Source organism: Loxodonta africana, chromosome 4 (genome assembly GCF_030014295.1).
Source record: "Loxodonta africana isolate mLoxAfr1 chromosome 4, mLoxAfr1.hap2, whole genome shotgun sequence".
NCBI lineage: Eukaryota > Metazoa > Chordata > Mammalia > Proboscidea > Elephantidae > Loxodonta > Loxodonta africana.
The window spans coordinates 178,895,261-178,922,917 of NC_087345.1; the positions used below are offsets into that span (position 1 = coordinate 178,895,261).

Here is a 27,657-nt window from a genome sequence, read left to right on the forward strand (position 1 = left end):
GACCTAAACGGATGTCAGAGGAGACTCTGAAACTTGCTCTTGAACGTCAAGTAGCTAAAGCAAATGGAAGAAAGGATAAAGTAAAAGAACTGAACAGAGGAGTTGAAAGGATGGCTCCAGAAGACAAAGTAAAGTATTATAATGACATGTGCAAAGACCTGAAGTTAGAAAATCAAAAGGGAAGAACATGCTCAGCATCTCTAAGATGAAAGAACTAAAGAAAAAATTCAAGATTAGAGCTGCAATATTGAAGGATTCTACGGGGAAAATATTAAATGACACAGGAAGCATCAAAAGACGTTGGAAGGAATACACAGAGTCACTGAACCAAAAAGAATTCATTGACATTCAACCATCTCAGGAGGTAGCATATGATCAGGAACTGATGGTACTGAAAGAAGAGGTCCAAGCTGCACTGAAAGCAATGGAGAAAAACAAGGCTCCAGGAACTGCCACAATGCCTATTGAGATGTTTCAACAAATAGATGCAGTGCTAGAAGTGCTCACTCGTCTATGCCAAGAAATTTGGAAGACAGCTACCTGGCCAACCAACTGGAAGAGATCCATATTTGTGCCTATTCCAAAGAAAGGTGATCTGACTGAATGCAGAAATTATTGAACAATATCGTTAATATTACACACAAGTAAAATTTTGTTGAAGATCATTCAAAAGTGGCTGCAGCAACACATCAACAGGGATCTGCCAGAAATTCAAGCCTGATTCAGAAGAGGACGTGGAATGAGGGATGTCAGATGCATCTTGGCTGAAAGCAGAGAATACCAGAAGGATGTTCACCCGTGTTTTATTGACTATGCAAAGGCATTTGACTGTGTGGATCATAACAAATTATGGATAATAGTGTGAAGAATGGGAACTCCAGAACACTTAATTGTGCTCATGAGGAACCTGTAAATAGATAAAGAGGTAGTTGTTCAAGCAGAACTAGGGGATACTGCGTGGTTTAAAGTCAAGAAAGGTGTGCGTCAGGGTTGTATCTTTTCACCATATCTATTCAATCTGTATGCTGAGCAAATAATCTGAGAAGCTGGACTGTATGAAGAAAAATGGGGCATCAGGATTGGAGGAAGACTCATTAACAACCTGTGTTATATGGATGACACAACCTTGCTCGCTGAAAGTAAAGAGGACTTGAAGCACTTACTAATGAAGATCAGAGACCACAGCCTTCAGGACGGATTATACATCAACATAAAGAAAACAAAAATCCTCGCACCTGAACCAATAAGCAACATTATGATAAATGGAGAAAAGATTGAAATTGTCAGGATTTCATTTTACTTGGATCCACAATCAATATTCGTGGAAGCAGCAGTCAAGAAATCAAATGAGACATTGCATTTGGCAAATCTGCTGTGGAAGACTCCTTTAGTGTTAAGAAGCAAAGACGTCACCTTGAAGACTAAAGTGCACCTGGCTCAAACCATGATATTTTCAATTGCCTCTTATGCATGTGAAAGCTGGACAATGAATAATGAAGACCAAGAATTGACCCCTTTGAGTTGTGGTGTTGAAGAAGAATATTGAACATACTATGGACTGCCAAAAGAACAAACAAATCTGTCTTGGAAGAAGTACAATCAGAATGATCCTTAGAAGCAAGGATGGCGAGACTATGTCTCACATACTTTGGACGTGTTATCAGGAGGGATCAGTCCCTGGAGAAAGGCATCATGCTTAGTAAAGTAGAGAGTCAGCAAAAAAGAGGAAGACCCTCAAGGAGATGAACTGACACAGTGGGTGCGACAAGCATAACAACGATTGCGAGGATGGCACAGGACTGAGTAGTGTTTTGTTCTGTTGTACCTGGGGTTGCTATGAGTTGGAACCAACTTGAAGGCACCTAACAAGAGCCCATTATCTACAAAGAGGCAAATATTATCAAATATATTAAAATGGTTTAGGTAGCATGCAGAGCACCAAATACAATGGTATCATCAACAGAACTGAATTACTCTTAGAAAATTATACTTATAATTTTTACCTTTGAAAGACTTTAATATACTTTAACTTACTCACCATATAATACTTGAGGTAGGCACTTATATTTCCACTTTATCAAAATACCAAAAAAGAAATGTTAAGTAATATGACCTCGTGCTGAAAATAAGGTAGTGCCCTAAGTATTTCTGCACCTACTTCAACCTTCTTGCATTTGACAATATTAGAGAAGTCCCCTAGGAGGAGTATAATGGCAGAAAAATATGCCAATCATTGATTTTTTAATATACACATTTTTGGACAACAGGTAAATGCTGTTTTTGCAAGTTGTAGCCTTTGTCTACACCTAGACAGCAAACTGTGCATCTGTGAATGTGTGAATGTCTGTGTGTGTTTACGTGTGGTTGTGAAACCTAACCCAAGAGTTGATTATTTTTATAATAATCATTCTCTACTACATCACTGAAAAGAGGAAGACCCTCAACAAGATGGATTGACACACTGGCTGCAACAATGGGCTCAAGCATAACAACGATTGTAAGGATGGCGCAGGACTGGGCAGTGTTTTGTTCTGTGGTACATAGGGTTGCTATGAGTTGGAACTGATCCAATGGCACCTAACAACAACAACCACAACACTACATCACTACAAACTCATGCAAAACTTTGGGAATAGAAACACTCAAATTCAAATAACCTCCTGGTAAATTATTATTAATAGCTTAGTACTTTTTTTTTTTTTTAGTACTTAGATGCTTTTACCAAAATTGACTGCTTAAACTCAACTGTCATCTTCTCCCAACCAGTTTTTATTAAAGTGGCCACCACCTTGATCATGGTATTGACTGCTTCCTTCGTGGCTCTATGACTCTTCCCTCCTAGAATGGAACTTGACCACTGTGCATGTCTGGAGCTGGGTTATCTTCAGACTTCAAGTTTGAACACAAGTTCATCTTGTGGAGTGGGCAAGGAGACTCTTGACAGTCGTAGAATTCACGGGGTGGCTTATACCTCCAGTGGAAGGGAACTTAGGACTTTCAGGCTAATTAGATTCTCTGGATAGGATGGACTTTCTGTGGCAGAGGAAACCAATGTGGGGACAGGGTAAAGTAAGAGAAGAGGATGACAGAGAAGAGGTAAAACAAAAAGAATGACAAGGAAGACAAGCAATTAAAAGGACAGGGCCACAGGCAGGAAGAGCAGGGTGGCAGAAGGACCAGGAGGGGCCTGTTGTGGCTTAGAAAAGGAATGTGAAGGGACAGCCTCTACAAGAAGAGCTGGAACAGGGTTCTCCAAACTGTCCCCCAAACCAGCCTTGGGCAGAGCAGCTCCCATTGAGTAAGTGATGTCCGCTGGAGCAAGCTCAGAAATGCAATTTGGCCCACGGGGATTAGATACTTTGACAATAAAAGTCCCCTCAGAAAGGTCATTTCCCCAACATGGTCATCTACTTGTTGAAGTCTGCTCCGACTCCCTGGTTCCTTAGGCACAGCAGCTGGGAGGGTGAACACGCTCACTTTTGAAGATGACAGAATCAAAAGCCCCAGGTATTAGCCTGTATTGGTGGTGACAGTGAAAAGGTAGGAAATTTGATCTCGCCTATCAATCTGAAGTGACTTATTTGGTGGCCTTGTCTAACCTTGGATTCCAGTTTTTAAAAATACCAACACTGTACATTCTCCTTGAGATTGAGGTGTGGGAAAAAAACACCTAACAGGAAGGAGACCAGTCAGGTGCTTATTTCAGCTTTCATCATGGAAGCAGTGAGACACCTATGTGGAGACGGTTTTTAAAATGCATAATAATATGACCATTGTCTATATATATATATATATATATTTGCTGGTAATACACATTTGTCACTTGTCTCTCTGTATTCTACTTTAAAATTTTTTAATATTTTTGTGTGGAAGAGAGAATCCCCGCATTTCCATGATAAGGCAAACACTAATCTCCTTTCCTTGCAGATTAAAACTCCTACAGGAAAAAGGAGAGGCAGATTACCTTTGGTCATGACGATTCCTGCCAGGGCTTTGTGGCGGGCGTGTGTGGAAGTCAAGTTGACTGTCAACTCTTGGAACTTCTGTGTGACCAGCTGGTACACTGAGTCGGCGAATTCCTGAAAGACACAAAGACTAGGACTCTGACTTGCTGTGCGGAATTAGAGAAGGGACAACTGGCTCCCACCCCTGTACCTACTCAGAGCAGGTTCCCACTGGTGGGGGGAGCGTGGTCTGCAGGCTGGGCAGCAGTTCCCAGCAAGGGAGATGGACCCCTCTTCAGGGTTCCCTACAGCATAGCACACCCTGCTGTCAGTATTCATCTCCTTCTTGCCCACAGCCTCGGGAAGAATGAAACATTATTTTACATTGATTGGGAGGCTTGATTCTGAGGGATTAACCTCCAGTTTTGCCCTTTGGCAAATAGCCTGATCAGTGCTACGGCAGATAACTTTCCACAGAAAGGATTTCCACTATCTCTCTCTCTTCCTCTTTTTCTGACAGCGAGTTCTGAGGCTTCGATCACGGAGAACGCCTTTGATAGAATCCTGGAGAGAGGGGGGACCTGCACACATTGGACAATTTGTGGGGCTCAGTGTTGCAATAGCTAAACACTCCACACATCTCAGGGTCCTCTCCTGGCCCAGTGCCCCTGCTGCTCATGAGACAGCCTCCTCCTCCTCACCTTTCTGCTGGTACAAGCTCTCTGTCTCTGACACACACACACACACACACACACACACATATACACTCACACACTCTCACACACATTCACACACTGTCTCACACACACACTTGCACACATACTCACATGCACACACCTTATACTGGAAAACACAGCACGTTAATATATCCTAGTTGTTCAGTTTCCCTAAAAGGACTCCATCACTCCCTCTATTAAAGCAACCAATTATTAAAAACAAGCAAAGAGGATTTAGTCATTCTATCCATGTGTTTTTTTTTTTTTTATTCATGTGCTTTAGCAATTCTCTTCTAGTTTCACAGCTGAGATTTTGCCCTTTTCCTGTATATGGTACCACTTTGTACCCTTTTATTAGAAGACAGGGTGGATGGTGGTGATCCTAAGCTTTGCAGTTGGAGAAGCTGGATTTAAATCCCAGTTCTGCGACTTAATAGCTTGTGTAAGTTACTCAAAGCCTCTAAGCCCCCATTTTCCTACTTTCTAAACCAGTCTTCTTAGTTTCTATCTGACAATGTTTTTGTGAGAAATAAATTAATGCATTTTAAATGCTTAGGAAGTGCTCAAAAACTGTAGTTATTTTTATTGTTGTTATTGTTATTTCCCCCAGTCCCTTCTGTACCTGTAGCCATTGGCTAAATAGTATGTAGGCAAAACAAAACATCAGCTTATCCATAGCTGGTGCAGACAGTACTTTGTGTGACGGAGTGGATTTCCACTTTTTAGGTGGGCATGTTTTGATATTGTGTAGACATCACCACTGATAAATACACAAACAGTTCTCAGATAAATATAGTGTTTTACAATCCCATTTGTAAGCAATAAAACACTTTCATGAACAAATGAGCACCCAAATTTATGAAAGCAAACCTGCCTCCTGAAAATAAAACCATCTGCCACAAAAATAGTCAAGTCGCCTTTTTACCTCTCCCGTCAGCAATAACAAATGCAGGGACAGCACAGCCGGGCGCTCTGAGGGTTCGCAGCCTGTCCCATACGCTGCTCTGGCTGGGACGGCAAGCGCTCGTTAGCTTTTAAGCCGTGCTGTAAATAACTAGGGAAAACCCCGCAAATAATAAATGTCATACAATTAGGCTTTCCTCAGGTGGGTGTAAAGAACAAGTATTACTCTCCCTTCCGTAATCACTTAAGCTCTTCCAGTTGGAGTGGGTGGAGGGCCAACTATTTAGGAAGAACTGTGCAAGGCTCCTGTGTGTTGTTGAGGGCTCCCCAGCTCAGCACTCCCTCCCTGGAAACTGTGACCTCCAGGTACTAGCACAGAGCCACAGCATGTTTCTAACACACTTTATTTTTTAGAGCAGTTTTAGATTTTGTCATAGTAAAAAAAAAACTACAAGTCTGTTTAAATTTAAAAATTGTTCATTATGGATTATTATTATTAACTGAAGTCCACAGTCTACATTAGGGTTCACACTTCAGGTTGTACATTTAGGTTTTGACAAGTGCATGTCATGTGCCTACCATTACTGCATTGTGCAGAACAGGTTCACTAGCCTCAAAATGCCCTGAACTCACAGCGTGTTAGAGACGAATCCCAGAGGCTGCTGTCCTTTCATAACCTGGACACTGAGGTCAAGGGCACACGTCCCTAGACACACTGGGTATTATTTGGCTGTGGCTGTCCTAACAAATTACTATAAACTAACCCCCCCCACAAAAAATAACCAGTCGTGGCTTAAAACAACAGAACTTGAGTCTTGCTGTTCTGGAAACCAGAAATCTGAAACCAAGGTTACTGAAAAGCTGCCCGACCTCTGGAGTCTCCAGGTAGAATCTTGTCTTTCTCAGCCTCTGAGGGCTGCCGGCTCCCTGGGCTTGTGACCACATCACTCCAATCTCTGCCTTTATCTTCACTTCACTCTCATGTCCTCTGTCTGTCTTCTCTGTTATGTCCTCTGTCTGTCTTGTCCTCTGTCTTGTCCTCCATCTGTCATGACCTCCATTTGTTATGTCCTCCTTCTGTTATGTCCTCTGTCTGTCTTGTCCTCTGTCTGTCATGTTCTCTGCCATGTCCTCTGTTTTGTTCTCTGTCTTGTCCTCTGTCTCCTCTGTCATGTCCTCTGTCTGTCATGGCTTCTGTCTGTCTTGTTTTGTCTTGTCCTCTGTTTGTCTTGTCCTCTGTCTGTCTTTTCTGTCTGTCATGTCCTCTGTCTGTATTGTTCTCTGTCTTGTCCTGTGTCTGTCTTGTCCTCTGTGTGTCATGTCCTCTGTCTTCTCTGTCATGTCCCCTGTCTGTCTTGTTCCCTGTCTTGTCCTCTGTCTGCCTTGTCCTGTGTCTGTCTTGTCTTCTGTCTGTCTTGTCCTTTGTCATGTCCTCTGTCTGTCTTGTTCTCTGTCTTGTCCTGTGTCTGTCTTGTCTTCTGTCTGTCTTGTCCTCTGTCTGTCTTGTCCTCTGTCATGTCCTCTATCACATCCTTTGTCTTGTTCTCTGTCTGTCTTGTCCTCTGTCTGTCATGTCCTCTGTCTTGTCCTCTGTCATATCTTCTGTCTGTCATGTCCTCTGTCTGTCTTGTTCTCTGCCTTTTCCTCTGTCTGTCTTCTCCTCTGTGTGGCTCTTCTAAGAACTCTTGTCATTGGATTTCATGCTCACCCTGATAATTCAAGATAATTTCCTCATTTCAGGATCTTTAGTGTAACTACATTTGCAAAGCTCCTTTTTCCAGATAAGGTAACACTCACAGACTCTGGGGATTAGGACATGGACAGATCTTTTTCTGGGCCACCGTTCAGCCCACAACACTACTTTTTCAACCTCAGGCTTCAAAAAAGGGGGTGTCTGTTTTTCACAGAAGCATGAATTTGTTAATTCCTATGAGTCTTAGTAGAAACCCGAGTTCTTAATTTGAGTGGGAAGATGAACTGATTCCTTACTCTTCACTGAGTGCCCCAAATAATAATCTCAATGTAAAACAGCTACCATTTATTGAACATCCACCATGTGTAAGACACAAGGTGGTAGCTTTTACTACAGTGTGCTTGGTCCTCACTAGTGTAACGAAAGGTAGGTTTCATTCTCCCATTTCAAAGATTTAAGGCCCCAACAAAAATAAATCACTTCCTCAAGGTGTAATGCTAGCAAGCATGGGTCAGTCCAACACAGCCTGTGCTCTTTCCACTCCGCCTTTCGGTCTCTCTGGAGGAGATAGAGGAGGCTAAGAGGGTGTAGCCTGTCACCTGACTTCAGGGAACACCTGGCAGGGGGCGAGGCTAACTAGTAGTAACCAGTGAGGTTACTAACCAGGGAGGCTAACTGAGTATCTTAAAAGACAGCTTCTCAACACTTTCTTTAAATGGACAGCTGAGTTGACTTTTCATTCAACAACAACATCTTTACACCAAATCCAAGCAGGGTTGCATGCATAGGTGAGGCTTGGCAACCACAAGCTCAAACCCCCCAGTGCTTCTTCCTGTCTTCTGAAGGACGAATTCCCATGAAGCACCAAATTAAAATAAATAAATAAATAAACCCATTGATTCTGACTCATGGTGACCCCAGTGTTACAGATTAGAACTGCTCCATAGGGCTTTCTTATCTGTAATCTTTACAGTAGCAGATCGCCAGGCCGGTCTTCTGTGGCACCTTTGGGTGGGTTCAAACCGCCAACGTTTAGGTTGGTAGTGGAACACAAACCATTTGTGCCTCCTGGAGCTGCCCTATGGAACACCAACCAAACCCACAGCTGATTCATAGTGACCCTATAGGACAGAGTAGAACTGCCCCATAGAGTTTACTAGGCTATAAATCTTACTTCCCTTGCAGACATAAAATCCTCAGGTAACAATAGCCAGATAGCTGCCGTCAACTCCGATTTATGGAGACGGCATATACAACAGAATGAAACGTTAGTTTTCTGGTCCTCTGTCATTCTCATGATCTTCAGCATGTGTGAGTTCATCATTGCCGCTATCATGCCCATCCATCTCACCGAACATGATGTCCTCACTGGCCCTCACTTGCCCTCTACTTCACCAAACACGATGTCCTCCTCTAGTGATCGATCCTTCCTGATGACATGCCCAAAGCATGTGAATCTGACCAAGTTCTTTTGTAATCCATAAGGTTTTCCTTGACTAATTTTGGAACCAGATTGCTAGGCTGTTATTCTTCATTTATGTTAGTCTGGAAGCTCCACTGAAACCTGTCCACCATGGGTGACCCTGGTGGTATTTGAAATATCAGGGGCATAGCTCCCAGAATCACAGCAACATGAAAGCCATCACAGTAGACAACTGACAGATAGTGGTGGAAAATAATAATAACAGAGACTTAAAATTCGTCAGGTACTGTGCTGAGCCCTTTATACCTAGTATTCCATTTAATCCTTTTATAAGAAAAGCTACTAATATTATCCTTTTTTAACTATTGAGGAAACTGAGGCTTAAACAGTTGAAGCAATTTAGCCAAAGTTACATAGCCAGAGAGTAGCAGAGACAGGATTGAAACCCAGCAGTCTTGACTCAAACCCTCCATGTTGAACTCCTGACCAGACTGCAAAAAAAGCAGCATTTTCTCTTCAAGTAATGTCACAGGTTTAGTTCCTTCTGTGGGTTCACATGGACCAGCTCCATTTATAACAAAAAATGATGCCACCAATAAAAAATGAACGTGCACTATCATCTTGAGAAGGAGCAAATTGCTCACAGAGGCCCCGTGAGGGCCCTGGCTCCCCTGGTGCCCTTCAGGCCTGCATCCCAGGATGCTTTGCACCCATTACAAACTAATTAGCCCTGAGCCACATCCACTCCCTAATGGAGTCATTTGAGGAAATGCTGAAGCAGAACAAATCACATTTTGGCTTGGATTTCAGTGTTTCCACAGATGAAGTGTTCCTCGACTCACTCAGCTTGGCAAGGAGTGCAAGGGCCAGTGGGACTTCAGGTGAATTGTGTTGTTTAGTCCTCTCCAAGAGTGACAAGGACCTTGTGACTGTCAGAGACTGCCTCAAACAGAACAAAGCAGTGCAGTGAAATCACTCACCAAGAGGTTTCCCACCCCCAGCGCCCCCATAGGAACCCTGGGAAGCAGCTGCCAGCTGTGAGAGTGGTAATGTGGTGCCATGGTGCCTGCCACCACATCCTGGGGGGACCATGGTGCCACATTACCGTGGCCAGGCTGGTGTCAAGGTTAATGTTACTGTACCACTTCATGGGAGAGGGCCTTTCACGGTGGGTTCCCAATGCACCCAGCACACACCTGACTCTAAGCTTGGACCCCATAACCTGTTTCCCAATCTTTTATGTCTGGCCTCACTTCCAGTCTCTTACAACTCTGTCCTCAGGTAAAAGTGACTGGATTTGCTCCTCCCCTCCCTGCTACCACTTGGAGGTTTGTTATTACCCTCGTCACTGTCTTTAGCTTGTCCTAGCACTCCTATGGCATCCATTTGGGGATCGATTTTTATTTTGTTCTGCATGATTACCTAACAGTTTCATGTTTGTAATGATATAACAAGGAGCCCTGGTGGCGCAGTGGCTAAGCGCTCGGCTGCTAACGGAAAAGTCGGCAGTTCGAACCCACCAGCTGCTCTGCAGGAGAAAGATGTGGCAATCTGCTTCCATAAAGATCACAGCGTTGGAAACACTATGGGGCAGTTCCGCTCTGTCCTGCAGGGGTGGTAGGAGTCAGAATCGACTAGGCGACAGCATGACTTAACTCTGCAGCTTAATGATACAATCAAGATGGGGGATCACACCCTGTATTTCTTCTGGGTTTTCTTGCCCCTGCCATAGTACTACGTGTGACCATGGGTGTCATCAGTAATGATAAACATCTTGAATGAACGAATGGATGAATAAATGGAATTTCAGAGGCTACCTGGAAGGCACACAAATGGCTGACTAAAGGGTAAACAATTCAGAAAAAGAGCTGGTTTATTTTTTCTTCACCATTTGTTCTCAGCATTTTTTTTCTGACTCCCTCCTTCCCTATACCCTGGCTGAAGACAAAGGTTCCAGTGAAGAACTCCAGGTTGGCACCACCAAACAGGGGGTGCAGGACCACTGAATCAACCATTTGCTGTGCCACGTGGGGTTTTATTTTTATTAAGCCACTAATATTTTATGCTGCACGTTACAGAACAGTGTTATTTGAGTAACAGAGAGGGCGAGGCGTTTATTGTAGAAAAGGCAAATCAAATCTGGTAATCAAGTTAAAGCAAAGAGTGCACAGTCTGGTACTTTATTATCAATAGCAAATGGCTTTGCATCATAGCTCCCAGCTGATCCTGACGTGAGCACTGGAGTTCAGATTACCAATGGATCTACATTTGTCTGTGTGTGACCTGGGGCAAGGTCCTCGTGTGGGCGCGTGTGGCCGGGCGTCCTGGGGCCCCCTGTACCCACACCCTTCACAGTCTGCTGGCCAGAATCCTTCCTATGTACATAGCCACTATCAGGCGCCACTTAAAGAACGCTTCATTTGTGATTTTCAGTGTTTTGTGAATTCAAATGTGCAACGAAAAATACAGATAAATCACCACACAGTTACTTGCTTTTGTGACAGTTGATTTTGGATCAGTGAAAAGATGAGGATTTGGCTGCTCCTGGACTAATTTTTTAATGTTTTTAAAATTATTATTATTGTGGCAAAATATATATAACAAAACATTTGCCATTTTAACCACTTTTATGTGTACAATTCGGTGACATTAATTACATTCACCATGGTGGGCAGCCATCACCACTAACCATTTTCACATGTTTTTCATCCCCCTAAACAGAAACTTTGTACCCCCTTAAGTAATGACTCCCCATTTCCCCCTCCCCCAGCCCGCAGTAACCACAAACAGGCTTTTGTCTCTTTGTATTTGCCTCATCTAGATATTTCATGTAAGTGGGATCATACAAAGTTTGTCCTTTTGTGTCTTACTCATTTCATACAGCATACTGTTTTTAAAGTTCCACCTGGATTGGTTTTTGAAATCTCTGGCGTACCTAACCCTCATGCAAAGCTGTCCTCGAGGAAAGACAAATTGAGCAATTGCTCTTGGTAAGAACATGGTGCTCTGCTGGGGCTGAGAAATAGCACAGGGAGGCGTCAGAGACTGTCACTAGGGGGCGCCTCTGTAACCTCTTCACCAGACACCACCACCCTAGCCCCAGGGCATTATGGGGAGGACTCTCTCTCCCAACTCCAAGCCCCAGGCAGGCTCCCTGAGCATTTTATTTTTTTAACATTTCCTCTCCTGTGCTTTGTGTGTGTGTGTGTGGCAGAGGAAAGGGGGTGTTGTACTTCATATTTATGTTAAGTGTATTTCTTCATTAACTTTTTATAAAGGTGAATATATAAAAGAAAAAACAAGCAAAGATTTACCTTTTTTTTTTTTTAAACTTTGGGTGGAGAACTACCTAAAATGTAGAAAGATTTTTAGTTAACTGGTTAAAATTTATCTCTTTGATGTTAAAACACACACACACACACACACACACCTGTTGCCGTGGAGTGGATTTGGACTCATAGCGATCCTATAGGACAGAGCAGAATGCCCCATAGGATTTCCAAGGAGTGCCTGGTGGATTCAAACTACTGACCTTTTGTTTAGCAGCCAAGCTCTTAACCACTGCACCACCAGGGCCAGTTTTATATTCTGCAACTGCTTTACGAAGTCTTTTCTCCTGCGTTATAACATGAAGCATCTTTACTTCATTGTGATTATCTTTGCAGTTAGGAACAGCTCCCCTCCATTAAAAGCTTCCCTATCCTAATTAATTTTATTTCTGAAAGTTGGCCTTAGAGTGGGTGGTGCTGGGGTAATATTCATTGCAAATTTTTCTCCCTTCCTTGTTCAAAGGCCTAAAAATACTTTAAAAAATAACTTTATTTAATAAAGTACATATATAAAAAATTTGCCATATTTAACCATTTTTTAATTAGTGACATTAATTACATTTATTATGTTGTGCAAACCACTGCTCTTTCCAAATGTTTTTCATCATCCCAAACCTAAACTCAGTATTCCTTAAGTAATAACTCCCATTCCTCTTCCTCCCCGGAGCCTCTGGTGACCATGAATCTACTTTCGTCTCTATGCCTTCACCTATTCTAGGTATCTCATATAAACAGGACCAAAGTATTTGTGTTCTTAGACACATACACATAGCTTACTGGTAAACCCACATCACTTTAAACATGAGATTTGTGATGGAGGATTTTATAGAATATTTTTGCATTGAACTATGTCCTCTAGTTTTTCTGGTTGTAAAAGTTGAAGGAAGAAAAATCATGAATCATTATCTCCATCAAAAAGAAGAACATCTGCTACATAGGACTCCAGTTTTCTTCTTACAGACTTGGAGGGGTTTTTGAGGGACTGAATACAAGTTCTCTGGGTTTGGAGAAGTCCAGAAAGACTAAGCCTTCAAGTTGTTTTGCTCCATATCCTTCCATTCCTTCAACAACCCCTTCCTTCCCTCACCTACCCTCACCACAACACTGCGTCTCCTTCACCGCAGCTGTTTTAAGTGACTGGTGTTTAATTAAATCACATACATGATTGCTGCTATGTGTAGTTTTTCGTGCTTAAAACAAATTTGGTATGCAAATGATGCTTCCACTGATTACATGGGGTATTAGAAGCCAGAGAGAAATGTAGAATTCACGTAGGGAGACATATACTTACAATCTGATTTAACACTAGGAATTTTCTATGTTTTAATCCCTTGGGATTTAATATATACAGTCAACTTTGGTTACCACAAACCCAACTAATCAGACCCGGAAAATAACTTGATTTTCTCCCCACCTGGCACTTGGTTTATAGTAGAAGGAGCTAAAGGGCTAAAAAACAAGCTCATTTCTGAGATTCATTTTCTAAATTCAACCTCTAGGATATGTCCACCTGGCTGTGAGGAGCTTTATTCAATCTCCTAGGATGTTTACATGCATCTAAATGCTGTCGTTGTTGGGTGTCACAGAGTCAATGGCTCCCTGTGACAGTGTAGAACTGTCCCATGCAGTTTTCTTGGCTGTAATCTTTATGGAAGTAGATTACCAGACTTTTCTCCTGCAAGAGCTGCTGGGGGGTTCCAACTGCCAATCTTTTGGTTAGCAGCTGAGCGCTTAATCCTTGCACCACCGGGCTCCTTCATCTTAATGTAGCACCAAGCTATTTAACTTAAAGACTACCTTTTGTGCACATGGCCAAGTTGTGTCATTGCTTTCAAAAACAATAATATTTCCCCCGACCTCAAAGACATAGAAATCTCATAGTATAAGCAATCTAAAAAAAAAAAAAAAAATCTATACCTTTATTTAATAGCCTTTTGCTCGGCGCCTACTATGTCCAAGGACCTGTGGTAGGTAGTATGCTATTTATAAATATGTGTTAACACTCTTTCTGTCCTCTTGAGCTTGCATTAAAGAGCGTAGATAAGCAAAACTCCTGTTTCTTTCTCTACAAAGTTTAGACACCAGCTCCTTTCTGAAGGCTTCCCAAATGTCTGAGCCTGTGGGGATTTTTTTTTTCTCCCAAGCTTTAAAACACTTATAAGCTGTTCTTTTTTTTTTTTTTTTTAGGTACTTTCTGTACAGTTTTTTTTTTCCCCTTCTCTCTCTATGATATATATGTAGTATATATATATGATATATATTTTTACACTCACAATAATCTATAAGCCCTTGTGGATAAGGGACCAATATTTTTATTGACTATGTATTGGTTAATGGTAATGATAAAAATTCAAGGAGTGCCTGATGAATTTGAACTGTCCACCTTCTGGTTAGCAGTCATAGCTCTTAACCGCTATGCCACCAGAGTTTGCAATAGTAATGATAGCTAATGTTAGTGAAAGCTTACAAGTTTCCAGGTACTTTCTAAATGCTTTAATTGTATTATTTCAGTTAATTCTTACGAAATGCTTAATGGTTAAGGAGCTGTCATGATCTCTATTTTTGTTAATGATCATGTGAGTTAACTACATTGTAAAGACGGAGATGTCTAGATGTTTACGAGAGAGAGGTGTGACTTCTGGGCTGGCGGATGGGAGTGGGGTGGTCAGGCTAAATGTAGGTAATGGGATCGGTCTAGGCTTTGAAGGAGTCATATAATCTATGTTGTCAAGAGCTGCGAGAGCAGTACAATCTAGGGTGAAGCCATAACCTGAAGAAGTTCAGCAGTGGAAAGATTTATTTCTGGGGTAAAAACAATGAGTTCATCAGTCTGGTCTGAGTAAAGAATTTGGGTAGTAATGAGAAATTGAAAAGAAAAGCCACAGGGATAAAGCACAGGACCTTGACACCAGATGAAGTAGTTCATTTACTAATTCAACAATATTTAGTGAATGCTTTCTCCGGGTCAGGCACTACTGTAAGCACTAGGGATACATTACACTACAGGTCTGTCATTTTGTCCTACTGGGTGGCTTGTATGTTGCTGTGATGCTGGAAGCTATGCCACCATTTCATATACCAGCAGGGCTTCAGAGGAGCTTCCAGGCTAAGACAGACTAGGAAGAAAGGCCTGGTGATCTACTTCTGAAAATTAGCCAATGAAAACTGCATGGATCACAGAATATTGTTTGAGATTCCTACTGGCTTACTATGGGTACATCATCAGGAGGGAATAATCGCTGGAGAAGGACACTATGGTTGGTGAAGTAGAGGGCCAGCAAGGGCAAGGGAGACCCTCAATGAGATGGTTTGACACAATGGCTGCAGCAATGGGCTTAAACATACCAAAGATCATGAGGATGATGCAGGACTGGGCAATGTTTTGTTCTGTTATACACAAGGTTGCCACGAGTTGGAGCTGACTTGATGGCAATTAACAATAACAACAGGGGATACACCAGTATACAAAACAAGCAGAGGTCCCTGCCCACGGAGAGCTTAGATGTCATCTAGACAAAGTGGACCTCCTTTGAGGAATTCTGTGTATCAGTGTGCCTAGACAGCAGTCTGCAAGTGACATCAGCCTGATGGACTGCACACGGAAAGGGCCATCCACATTAGTGTCCTCAGGAGCCTGTGGACTACACACAGAGAGGGCCATCCACGCTAGTGTCCTCGAGAGCCTGTGGACTGCACGCAGAGAGGGCCATCCATGCTAGTGTCCTCGGGAGGCTGTGGACTGCACACGGAGAGGGCTGTCCCCATAGTGTCCTCAGGAGCCTGTGGACTACACACAGAGAGGGCCACCCACGCTAGTGTCCTCGGGAGCCTGTGGACTGCACATGGAGAGGGCTGTCCACGTTAGTGTCTTGGGAGCCTATGGACTGCACACGGAGAGGGCCATCCATGCTAGTGTCCTCGGGAGCCTGTGGACTGCACATGGAGAGGGCTATCCATGCAGAACCTGGCACCGAGAACATCTGAAGTCTCAGGGTCAGATTTATAGATGTCATTGTAGAGCCTGCAGTTTGCCATGTTTTGTTTTTTAATTTCCAACCTCTCATATGTAAGTTAGACTCAGACAGAATCATGGGCCTGAGAAGGTTAATGGAATATATTATTATTATACCATATCTATTACTATTTACTACTGTTACCACCATCAGCACCATCACTATTACCAGAACTCTATTAATACTGTGCTAAGAACTTGAGAGTCATTGTAGCATTTAACCTTACCAATGACTGTGTAAATTAGGCACTATTATTACAATTTTATCCACCACTTATCTGACAGTTTGTTGTACTGTGGTGGCTTGTGTGTTGATGTGATGCTGGAAGCTACGTCACTGGTATTTCAAATACCAGCAGAGTCATCCACGGTGGACAGGTTTCAGCAGAGCTCCCAGCGTAAGACAGGCTAGGAGGAAAGGCGTGGTGATCTACCTCTGAAAATTAGCCAACAATAGCTCTATGGATCACGAGAGAACATTGCGCAATATCGTGCTGAAAGGGGAGCCCTTCAAAACGCACAGTGGCCACAACAATGGACTCACGCATAGGGAAGATTGTGAAGATGGTGCAGGACCAGGCACTGTTTTGTTCTGGGGTACACAGGGTCTCAGTGAGTCAGGACTGACTCGAAGGCAACTAACAACAACATTCCCATTTTACAGTTGCAGAAACAGGTTCAGAGGGATTTGATAACTTGGCCAAATTTTTAAAGTAAACAAGTGGCTGAGCCAGAAATTCAATTATTTTATGTCCAAGTTCTAAGCTTATGCTATAAAATCTCAACCTATACTCTCAGCTGCTGTTTTAAAGGTTGAAGTCACGAATGTCCCAGAAAATAACTTAATTCTGATCACTACATTGTAAACCCTCCGTGATTAAAAACTGAACACATTCGTGGTTCAATCACCTTTACTTATTTATGCTAATGGGGAGAGTACTGAGCAGGTGATGAAAATCTCAGGCTACTCCTCACTCCCCATTAATTTCTATAGGGAAAAGGGAAAGCTGATCTGTGAAGCTGGGACTGGTGAGTTGGGCCAGGCCACCAATCAATCTGCGGTAGCCCCAGGTCCGGCCGCCCAGGCTCCCCAGGGCAGTGGGCAGCAACCCTGTGCACTAAGAGACGAGTCTGTGGTGAAGTTATGGACCAACCTGGGTCCGCATTTGGGCACTCTCCACAGAAAGAGAGAAGCTGAGCCTACCTTCCAGATGGGCCATGATGGGGAGCCGTCTGTGGGACTCCTGAGAAGGCAACTGGTTTCCCTAATTCTATCTCCAGCACCTAACTTTTGGTTGTCAGAAATTACTCCATGACCCCCAATTCCTTTTGCTTATCCAACCACGATGAAAAGCATGGCAGAGTGCTCTGTGATAATTTAATCTCACCAGTCAGGTGTTCACACTGAGATAGGAGTGGACAGATAACAGGGCGTTCTGAGAGAAGGAGAACAGAGGAGAGACGGAATACTTTAGCTGCCCTAACCAATACCCAAACCAGTTGCCATCGAGTGGATTCCAACTCGTGATGATCCCACTTGTGTCAGAGTACAACTGCGCTCCTTATGGTTTTCAATAGATGATTTTTCCAGAGTAGACCACCAGGCCTTCTTCCGAAGTGCCTCAGAGTGGATTCCTACCTCCAACCTTTCAGTGAGCAGCCATGCGTTTTCATGACCAGGGACTCCTTAGGTGCCCAAGCATGTGACAATTAAAAGAGGCCGTGCTACAGGGGGAGGAAGACGGCTACTGAAGACAACGTCGCAGGTAACTGGGCTTAGTTTCAGTCCTTGAGTGGAAGCACCATGAAAGCGATGCCCCTTCTCCAGACAACCTAAGGGTAACAAACAATCTAAGGGGCTGGCCTCGGGACACATGGAACCTCCCAGAATGGGCAGCCAGAGGGAGGGGCTGGCGTGGGTTACTGGGATGGAGTTAGGAGAGCTAGGTGGGAGACAGGTGACGGGGCAGGCATGAAACGAATCACAATGCAGAAAGCCAGACAGAGAAAAACAGAGAGACTGTAAAATCCCTCTCCGAAACGCCGGAATAATCAACCGAAAAGTCATTTACAACATAAATTCTTTGTTAAATATGAAAAAGAGAGACATCAGCTGGACTCATTATTGTTGGTGATTTGGCAATTTAGAAAGTTCCTGCTAAAGGGTCCCTTGGCAGCACAAGAGGGTTAATGCGTCTTCCACATGTCATTCATGGCCTCCCAGGGAGCCAGTTACACCGTGGGAAATGTGATTCCATTAATGGACTCCACAGCCTTGGGAAAACCGTTTATTAAGGGGAGAGCAGGTTTTGGATGTGAGATTGAGGTGGCGGCAATGGAGGGAAGAGTATGAAAAAGCTGAGAAGAATCCTGAAGTTACCTCCCAAAGCCCCTGGGCACTGAGCACAGGTGGGTGGGACAGCCTGAGACAGCCAGCTTTGAGGCTGTTAAGGTACCACTTGGCATGGGTTGGGCATTTGGAATGGAAATGGTCAGAGGAGAGAGAATTTTGGCTTCTAGTTAAATGCTAGTGATAATCAGGTGCTTCTGGTCCCAGAGGTTAAGTGGGAAAGCCTGCCCCATATTTAATGAGCTGTGTATTACTGTTCTTAACGGGAAAACAAAAAAGTAATGGTCTTTTAGCTTCTGCTTTTTGTTGCCTACACTTTGCCTATTGGCCCTGATGACCATGGCAAATTACCAGCATTATTCAAATAGGAAAAAATAAATGTTAAATAGGAACATCGCAAGACTCAAACTTCATGCATTTCCAACACTAATATTTTGAATGGCATAAATAAAAAAAATATGCTCAAATTTGCAATCGCAGTCTTCAGGGTAAAACTGACATTCAACGAAAGTGGTCAGGATATTAAAATCAATAGATTATAAAGGAGAAAGCCTTCAGTAAATATTTTGCTGTTGAAATCTTGTCTTTGGGTTCATAATGTTGAAATACCAAAAAGGTTAGATTTGCATATGGGTGGGGCGCGACAGTCTGGGAACCAATACCAACATATTCTCCTTTCTCCTTTCAACTTTGGTTTGCACTGTACCTGTGATGTGTCATAGGAGATGGGGAGCAAGGACAGGGAGGCAGGAGGGGGGCTAGCAAAGGGAGCAAGGGGTCATTTGTGAATGGAGCCCATTCTCTGTCCATCATTTGTGCCTCACTCTTGAACAGTCCACCCAGAGCTGGGAAGATGGGAGAAATGCTGCTGGAGAAGTCATCCAAGCAGAGTGAAGACAAGGCATCAGAGATAATCCCGGTACACGGACGATGATCTTCCCAGACTTCGATCTTAATATTAGTTAATGCATTGCTCGGTAGCAGCATTTCCATGGAAAAGGTAGTCTTATGTCTTGGTAATGATTCTTATCTGCTGACAATATAATAAGGCCTCATTAATTGCAAAATCGAGGACTGGTGAAAACCAGTGTCCAACTAAATAATTCAAATTATCTGAGTATTAAATTATTGTACATCTCAAATCACCTAGAGGCCAATAACAAATTTGAATGAAAGCATGAGAAGTGAAAAACATCTATCGTAGCCAAAGAACATGTATCATAGTGGAGAAAGCACTGAACTTGGAATCAGAAGAACTGAGCTTGAGTTCTGCCTGTGTGTCTCCCAGTTGGGCAATCACCATGTTTCCTCTTCTGCACGAGAAGGAATCATCACAATTACCTCTAAACCCATGATTCTGATTCTCAGCACAGGGGCCTAGCTTATAGCCTCACCATACAACGTTTCTGGATGATGTATTTTTTAAAAAGGGGTAGATTTGAGGAGAACAAGATGTATCCCCAAAAGCAACAGCTCTCACAGTACGGCAGTTCCGTTGAGTGGCTACAACTCATAGAGACCTCACGTGTAACAGAAGAAAACGTTGCCAGTCCTGTGTCTCAGAACAGACCGAAATTTTTGGAACTTGGGTGAAGTGGAATAACAAACAGAATGGGAAAAATTACAGTGGAAGCTCTGGAATGGGAGACTCGGAAGAGGCACAGTGAGCCCTTTCAGGAGCCTGCTGCAGGAGACTGGATTATTGCCAAGTCTGTGGAGAGCGACACACATTAAAAGTGGCGTGGTTGGCGGCCATCTTTGAGTGGGGTACCACTGTTGCCTACTCTGCCTGTCAAGAGATTTGTTTGTTATGCAACACGTATGCCACCCTTGTTTTCTAAGAGGGAGATTAAGTTTCTAGTAGGGCTTCAATCTGTAATTTTTTCTGAAGCACATGACTTCTCAAAGATCATTTCCATGATTATTTTCCTAGTTCTGAGTATTTCAGTTATATTTATAATGGATCCTGGATGTAGGTGTTGCTATATTTTGGCAGATTGAACTTTCCAAAGATGGTTGCAGCAGTATCTCCTATTCTGTAGGCTCCTCTTACAATGTGATCTTACTACTCCTTCCATCAAGTGGTGGGCTCTGTGTCCTCTCCTTTGGAACTAGAGGAGATTTTGTGATCAACTCAACCAACAGAGTCTGGTGGAAGTGATGGCATGTGACTTCAGAGGGAAGGTCATCAAATACCATGTACCTGTGTCTTGGCCTCTTAAAAGCCAGCTGGGAGGGTACTGAGGCAGCCCATGGAGACAGTCACATGGAGAGGTAACAAGGTCCCCAGCCCTAAGCCCTGACTGAGCTCCTGGATCACAGCCAGCACCAACCTGCACTCCATGTGAGTGAGCCCTGATGGAGGTGGATCCTCTGGGCCCCAGGGGAGCTGCCCCTTCTAATGCTATGTGGTGTATAGATGAGCCATCTCTGCTGAGCGCTGCTTATTTTGCAGGTTCATGAGCAGAGTACACGATTGTTGTTTTAAGCCACTGAATTTTGGTGTGGTTTGTTATGCCGCAATAGTTATAATACATGTATCATTAATGCATTACTATACTGTAATGGGTTATACAACACGCTGCTTCAAAACAGGCAGTCTGAAGTCATGTAGACCCAGAACCAAATCTTGGCTTTGCTACTAACAGCTGTGTGATGCTGGGAATGTAATTTAGCCCTCAATTTTCTCTTTGCTTAAAAAGGAACAGTGGCTGTATCATAGGGTTACTATAAGGTTAAATGAGATATGGACATAAAATGCTTAACTGTGTACTCAGTACCTAGTACTCAAATATTAGCTGCTACTATTATTACCATGGCGTGACCCAAGCTATGGTATTTTCAATCGCATCTTATGCATGTGAAAGCTGGACAATGAATAAGGAAGACCGAAGAAGAGTTGATGCCTTTGAATTGTGGTGTTGGCGAAGAATATTGAATATACCATGGACTGCCAAAAGAGTGAACAAATCTGTCTTAGAAGAAGTACAACCAGAATGCTCCCTAGAAGCAAGGATGGCAAGACTGTGTCTTACATACTTTGGACATGTTGTCAGGAGGGATTGGTCCCTGGAGAAGGACATCATGCTTGGCAGAGTACAGGGTCAGTGGAAAAGGGGAAGACCCTCAACGAGGTGGATTGACACAGTGGCTGCAACAATGAGCTCAAGCATAACAACGATTGTAAGGATGGCGCAGGACTGGGCAATGTTTCATTCTGTTGTGCATAGGGTCGCTATGAGTCGGAAACGACTCGACGGCACCTAACAACAACAACAACAACTATTATTATTATCCTAACTTGTCCAAACATAAAGTTTCTTAGAAAAAATATAGGAACACTTCACACTTATTTAAGTCATTTGGGAAATTAAAGTGTTCTCAGTGGTAAGGTATTTAATAGACACATTTTGATACAATAAGCAGGTGCACGCAATTCCGAGGAGGTGTATGTCGAGGTAACCTTTCCATAACTCTCCCTCTAACTCCATCTTGGTTAACTCTTTCTTACCACGCTGTCACTGGTGATACGACTCATGTTCCACAATCGCACGCGATAGTGCAGCTTACTTTAAAAGAACCCGAACAGCAGGGTGAACAACGTAGAACTATGTAGGTACTTTTACCTTTAATATACATCTGCTGACACAGACGCTGAGTGTATTTTGGACCCAAAGCCAACCTTAAGGAGAAATTACATGTGTATCAGCTGTTTAATCATTTTTAGTGAAAGCATCAGTCAATTTTGGGTGAGGAAATTCTCACTAGTTAAACTATCTGCTTGATCTTTTATCACTTTTAAATATGGTATTATTTTTTTTTTCAATTTGGATGACAATGTCTGGGGCTACGCTAAATTTGAATACTAGACAAATATTATTTAAAGTGATGCACATTATTGACTGCTGACCCCAATACACATGCTTTTTAGAATGAGGTATTCCTTTCTCTCTGATTTCATAGCACAGGTCCTATCACTTTGTGACTATTCACGTGTGCTTCTCCCTTGCTCAGCTGGGCGCCTGCCTTAAGGGCAAGAACTTGATACTAGTCTCTGCTGCGGCAAGATCTAGCACATAGTGTGCCCCAGTAAAAATGTACTAACCTGAATTTGTCTCTCAGAGGCTTGCCTGTGTAGACATTGCCCCCGAAGCCCTTCCCTGAAGGAAAGTTGGGAAGGAATGGAAAGGTTGTTGCTCACCGCTTTATGCATGAAAGTGTGGGGAAGCCTGGGGAAGAAGTGGGGTGGAGAGGCTACTCTATCTCAAGCATTTCTGTTTTTATTTCTTCTCGACACCTGTCCCCTGGGGGAAAAAAAAAGAATCAAAATTTATTAAGGCACTAATGAAATACGGAGATAAATAAGACAAGTTCAGAACACAGAAGAGGAAATGAGATAGGAAGGAAACAGGGACTGAGCCCCTAGGCAAGGACCCCTGTGACACCTGCAACTTGCAACTTATTTACTATATTAAGTGTTTGGCTAATGCAAACCCCCATCCTTGAATGTGTGATAAGGAAAGCACAAACAATGTCCACCCTTGTAAGATTTTTTCAGAGGAACCGGCCCTGGAGCGTGTGCAGACATCTGCAAGGCGACTGATGGATGACTTCTGCCTGATGCAAGTACTGGCAACAGAAATCAAACCGGCACCACAGGAGGGACTGCACAGGCGTGCCACCCCATAATAAGTCCTGCTACCAGTCCCAGGAGCCTTTGCTACGGGTTCCATCTTGGATTCCAGATGTGCATGCAACCTGATTTAGTATGTACCACCATTCTGAGAAGTACCCGCCTCTTAAAAGAAACGTACTAAATATTCATTATTATCCTCACCAAACCCATATAAGCCCCAGCAAAACCTTTGTTCTGGGGAACAGAGGCTAGCATTGCCTGGTCCCTCTCTGTTCCTCGCTCGTGAGCCTTTACTCTCTTTCTGTCGCTAATAAACCTTTGTTTGTGTGGAACCTCTGAGCCTCTCCTGGTCATCCTTGGTCAGTAGAAGGTAAGAGCCTAGGCAGGGCTTAGTCCCGAGCTGGAAGCCTTGCCCTGCAACAGAAACACAAGCCGTTATGTGATAAATGATAGCTAACAGTTATCAAGGGCTGAGTGTGCATGAGGTGCTATTCCAACTACCTTCCGAGCACAGGAAGTCCCCAGTTACGAACATTTGACCTACAGACAACTCCTACTTGCCCTTTAATGTTATGTAAATTTGCCCTTACTTTGAAACGACTGAACCAACCCCTAATGCAACAAATTTTTCATTACAGTCACCTTCACTGGCAGCCTGTGCAGCTTTTAAATCACTGAAAAGGTTTGAGCCTTTTCTAACATTAAAACAAACAAAACCCAACCTTGCTGCTCCTGAGTCAATTCCAACTCACTGCAACCCTGTAGGACAAAGTAGAACTGCCCCATGGGGATTCCAAGGAGCAGCTGGTGCATTCGAACTCATGACCTTTTGATTAGCAGCTGTATCTCTTAACCAGTGCACCACCAGGGCTCCTTTCTTGTGCTAAAGTAAGGCTAAATAAGAACCTTATGCACCTGTTCCAATTTACCTACAAATTCTTAAAGACAGTCTCAGGAATGGATCTCGGTTGTAACCTGGGAACTGCCTGTATTATTTTTGTTAATCTACCCTATAATCCTAAAAAACAGTTGTTATTGTTGTCCCATTTTACAGATGAACAAATTGAGGCTTAGAAAAATAAAGTGCCAAGTGCATACAGACAGTAAGTTGGAGATCCAGGATTTCTACGTGTTTAGTCATCCCCCATGGCCACGTACTAACCCTATACTACTAGACTGTACTGCCTCCAGAGAGCCGCTAGGGGGTGGAGACGATGAGGAGCAGGGAGGCACAACGTGTATCCTCAGACCAAAAGGCAGCACCTGTAGATACAGAGATGAGAGGACAGGGATGTGTGGAAGGCTGCTGTAGCAATGTGGGTTGTGTGACTGCCTTAACTGTAAGAGTTTAGGGGAGGCAATGACCCCTGATAATTGCAGCAGAAGGACATCCTGGAGGAAGCAAGGCAACTGTCAGCATCAAAACCACCCAAGGAGCTTCTTCTTCATGAATATGGATTAATAAGCCCCTGCCCAGATCTCCTGAATCAGGATTTCGGACAGTGCAGCCAGGGGCTTGGCATTTTCCCCAAGTAGCCCAGATGATTCTAGCATACACTGAAGTTTGACAACAGTTGTCTAAAAACTGGAGAGGATCTGAAAGAGCAATGGGGAAGAACAAAAACACCAAGGCAGGAAAGTCAAAGTCATTGCCAGGGATGGGTGAGCTTGGGCAGAGCAGGGCGTTCATGTCAGGTGGGCAAATCACTCCAACTAAACTACCTGGGACCAGGAAACTGAAATGATGTGCATCTCCTTATTCAGAGCAATGAACTGAATACTACCTGGTGAAATATTAACCTGTCTAGTCCAATCCGGTTTTCTAATCTCCATCATCTCCTTCACCCTACGGGCCACCACAAGCTGCCTGCTGCTTTCTCTGGCCCAGTGAGATCCCTCTCTCTTTGAACCCAGTCCTCAGGAGGAAGAGCTGCTCAACTCCATTCAGACCTGCAAATGTGCCACAATTACACAAACAAGTCCTAGGAACAGGACAGCTGAAATTCCCTCCACTCTTGCTTTCCCGTGGTGGGTGGGACTCTAAACTGTGGATTTTTGCTGAACAAAGGAATTCTTTGCCTGGAGTCAAAAAAGTCTTTAACAAAAATTATGACAGAATGGATTAGAATAGACAAGGATTGGTGGTTGGTAACATTTTTAAATTGCCATTTTCTGAATATTAAGGCATTTTCTACCTTGCTTTATTAACAATTTTTTAATTCTGCATGATTAGTTACATTAAATAGTCTAAGGAATGAAGACAAAATTACAAAAAATAAATAAAAGATCTATATAAAGTTAAAGGGGGGGCAGAATTTATGAATGGCTAAAATGCTATATTGGCTACAAAGGTTTAGCAATGGTCAGGAACAGCCCTTCTGTTTCTTTGTTTCTTCCTTTGTCTAAAAAAAGTTTCTTTCTTTCTCTCTTTTTGTGTTTCTGAAATAGATTTTGTTCTCCGCTTTTGTGATTTCTTTTGTGAATTAACCTGGCATTGTTCAGCCCAAAGGCACTTCTGCAGACAGTGACTGGAGGACGGTTCTGTTCAGCAGCAGGGGCAGAGGCTCCTACCTGCTGGTAAGCAGGGGGGAGGATAATAACAACTACTACTGATGCTGAGCTCCCCATGAACTGGGCGCTGATAGGACAGTTACTAACACCCCCATTTCATGGATGAGGCAAGCCAAACTGAGAGAGGTAAACTGACCTGCCCAAGTTCACTTGAATTCTAGCTCCAAAACCTGGGTTTTCAACCATTATGTCAGAAGGGCTCTCCAAGTACGTTTTACTAGTTGAGGATGGCCCACCAGTCTGATGATAAGCTGCCCCGGTGTTCATTAGTGTGAATAATTGAGACTTGAGGGTTGAGAGCACAGACATCTACATAGCTACCTATTGCTTAATTAAATTTGTAGTTATTCACAAGGATCTAAATTGCTAAGAGTCTACAAATCTGTGTGTATATACATATATATTAACAGTAGTTACAAACTTAACCATCAACTACAAATTGGAATACTATAAAAATAAAAAGTACAAAATAAACTAAAGCATACTGGAAAATGTAATGTTTCTGTTTCTGTTTAAGCAGTGCTTTCTGATTTACTCAGGAAGTTATTTTATGTCTGGGTTTAATGAGAGTCTTTAAATTCACATTAGTGTGCCAATATGAGGATGCTAACAGATGAGATCTTCTTGCAGTCATCTGGATTTAAAAAGATGTAAACAAGAACCATTTTAATGCCTCTGGAGAAAAAGACTCCCCCATGGAAAAAGTAGTTGTCCCACAAAGGATGTACTTATATTCTTAACTTTGTTAAATTCAAGAAACGTTTTTTAGTTATTGCCTAAATAATAAGAAATGCTAACAATTGTTTCTGCAGAATCACCGTTGTTGTTGTTGTCATTGAGTCAATTTCGACTCAAAGTGGCCCCATGTGTCAGAGTAGAACTGTCCCACAGAGTTTTCCAGGCTGTAATCTTTATGGGATCAGATTGCCAGGTCTTTCTCCTGCAGAGCCCACTGAGTGGGTTTGAAGTGCCAACTTCTGGGTTAGTAGCCGAGCACTTAACCACTGCATCACCAAGACTCCTTGTCAAAATCATACTCACTTCCAAATGCCATAAAGGATAAACTTTCAAATCCCTTTGTCTCAGATAGACCCTTTTGTCTTGTGACTTTGGTCCCTAATCTGCTTTCTTTATCCTGAAAATAGGTTTCTGAGAGGTGAACAAAAACCGATTAAAATTCCTAAGTAATAGAAATAAATCACCAACTTCATATGGAAGGGAAAGAGGCCCCAGGTAAATAAGGCATTACTGAAAAAGAAGAACAAAGTGGGAAGCCTTACTTTACCTGATTTTAGAACCTATTATACTGCCATAGTAGTCAAAACGGCCTGCTACTGGTACAACGACAGATACATGGACCAATGGAACAGAACTGAGAATCCAGACATAAATCCATCCACATATGAGCAGCTGATATTTGACAAACACCCCAAAACAGTTAAATTGGGGAAAAGATAGCCTTTTTAACAAATGGTGCTGACATAACTGGATATCCATTTGCAAAAAAATGAAACAAGACTCATACCGCACTCCATGCACAAAAACTAATTCAAAATGGATCAAAGACCTAAATATAAAATCTAAAACGATAAAGATCATGGAAGAAAAAGTAGGGACAAAGTTAGGAGCCCTAATAAATGGCATAAACGGTATACAAAACATTATAAAGAATGTAGAAGAAAAACTAGATAACTGGGAGCTCCTGAAAATCAAACACCTGTGCTCATCCAAAGACTTCACCAAAAGAGTAAAAAGACTACCTACAGACTGGGAAAACGTTTTTAGCTATGACATTTCTGATCAGAGCCCGATCTCTAAAATCTACATGATGCCGCAAAAACTCAACTGCAAAAAGACAAATAACCCAATTAAAAAATGGGCAAAAGATATGAATAGACACTTCACTAAAGAAGACATTTAGGTAGCTAACAGATATATGAGGAAATGTTCACGATCATTAGCCATTAGAGAAATGCAGGTCAAAACTACAATGAGATTTCATCTCACTCCAACAAGGCTGGCATTAACCTAAAAAAACAAAACAAAAAAAATAAATGTTGGAGAGGTCGTGGAGAGATTG

The 27,657-nt window shown here is 42.8% G+C and overlaps 1 protein-coding gene across 1 annotated transcript in view; it reads right to left on the bottom strand.

Moving 5' to 3' along the window:
* The window catches only part of ADARB2 (adenosine deaminase RNA specific B2 (inactive)), a 309,589-nt gene that overhangs the window by 161,188 nt on the left and 120,744 nt on the right, over positions 1–27,657 (bottom strand). Inside the window, exon 3 of the mRNA XM_064285079.1 lies at positions 3,965–4,079. Within this exon, the coding sequence (XP_064141149.1) occupies positions 3,965–4,079 (115 nt within the window). The remainder of the gene's footprint in view (positions 1–3,964; positions 4,080–27,657) is intronic.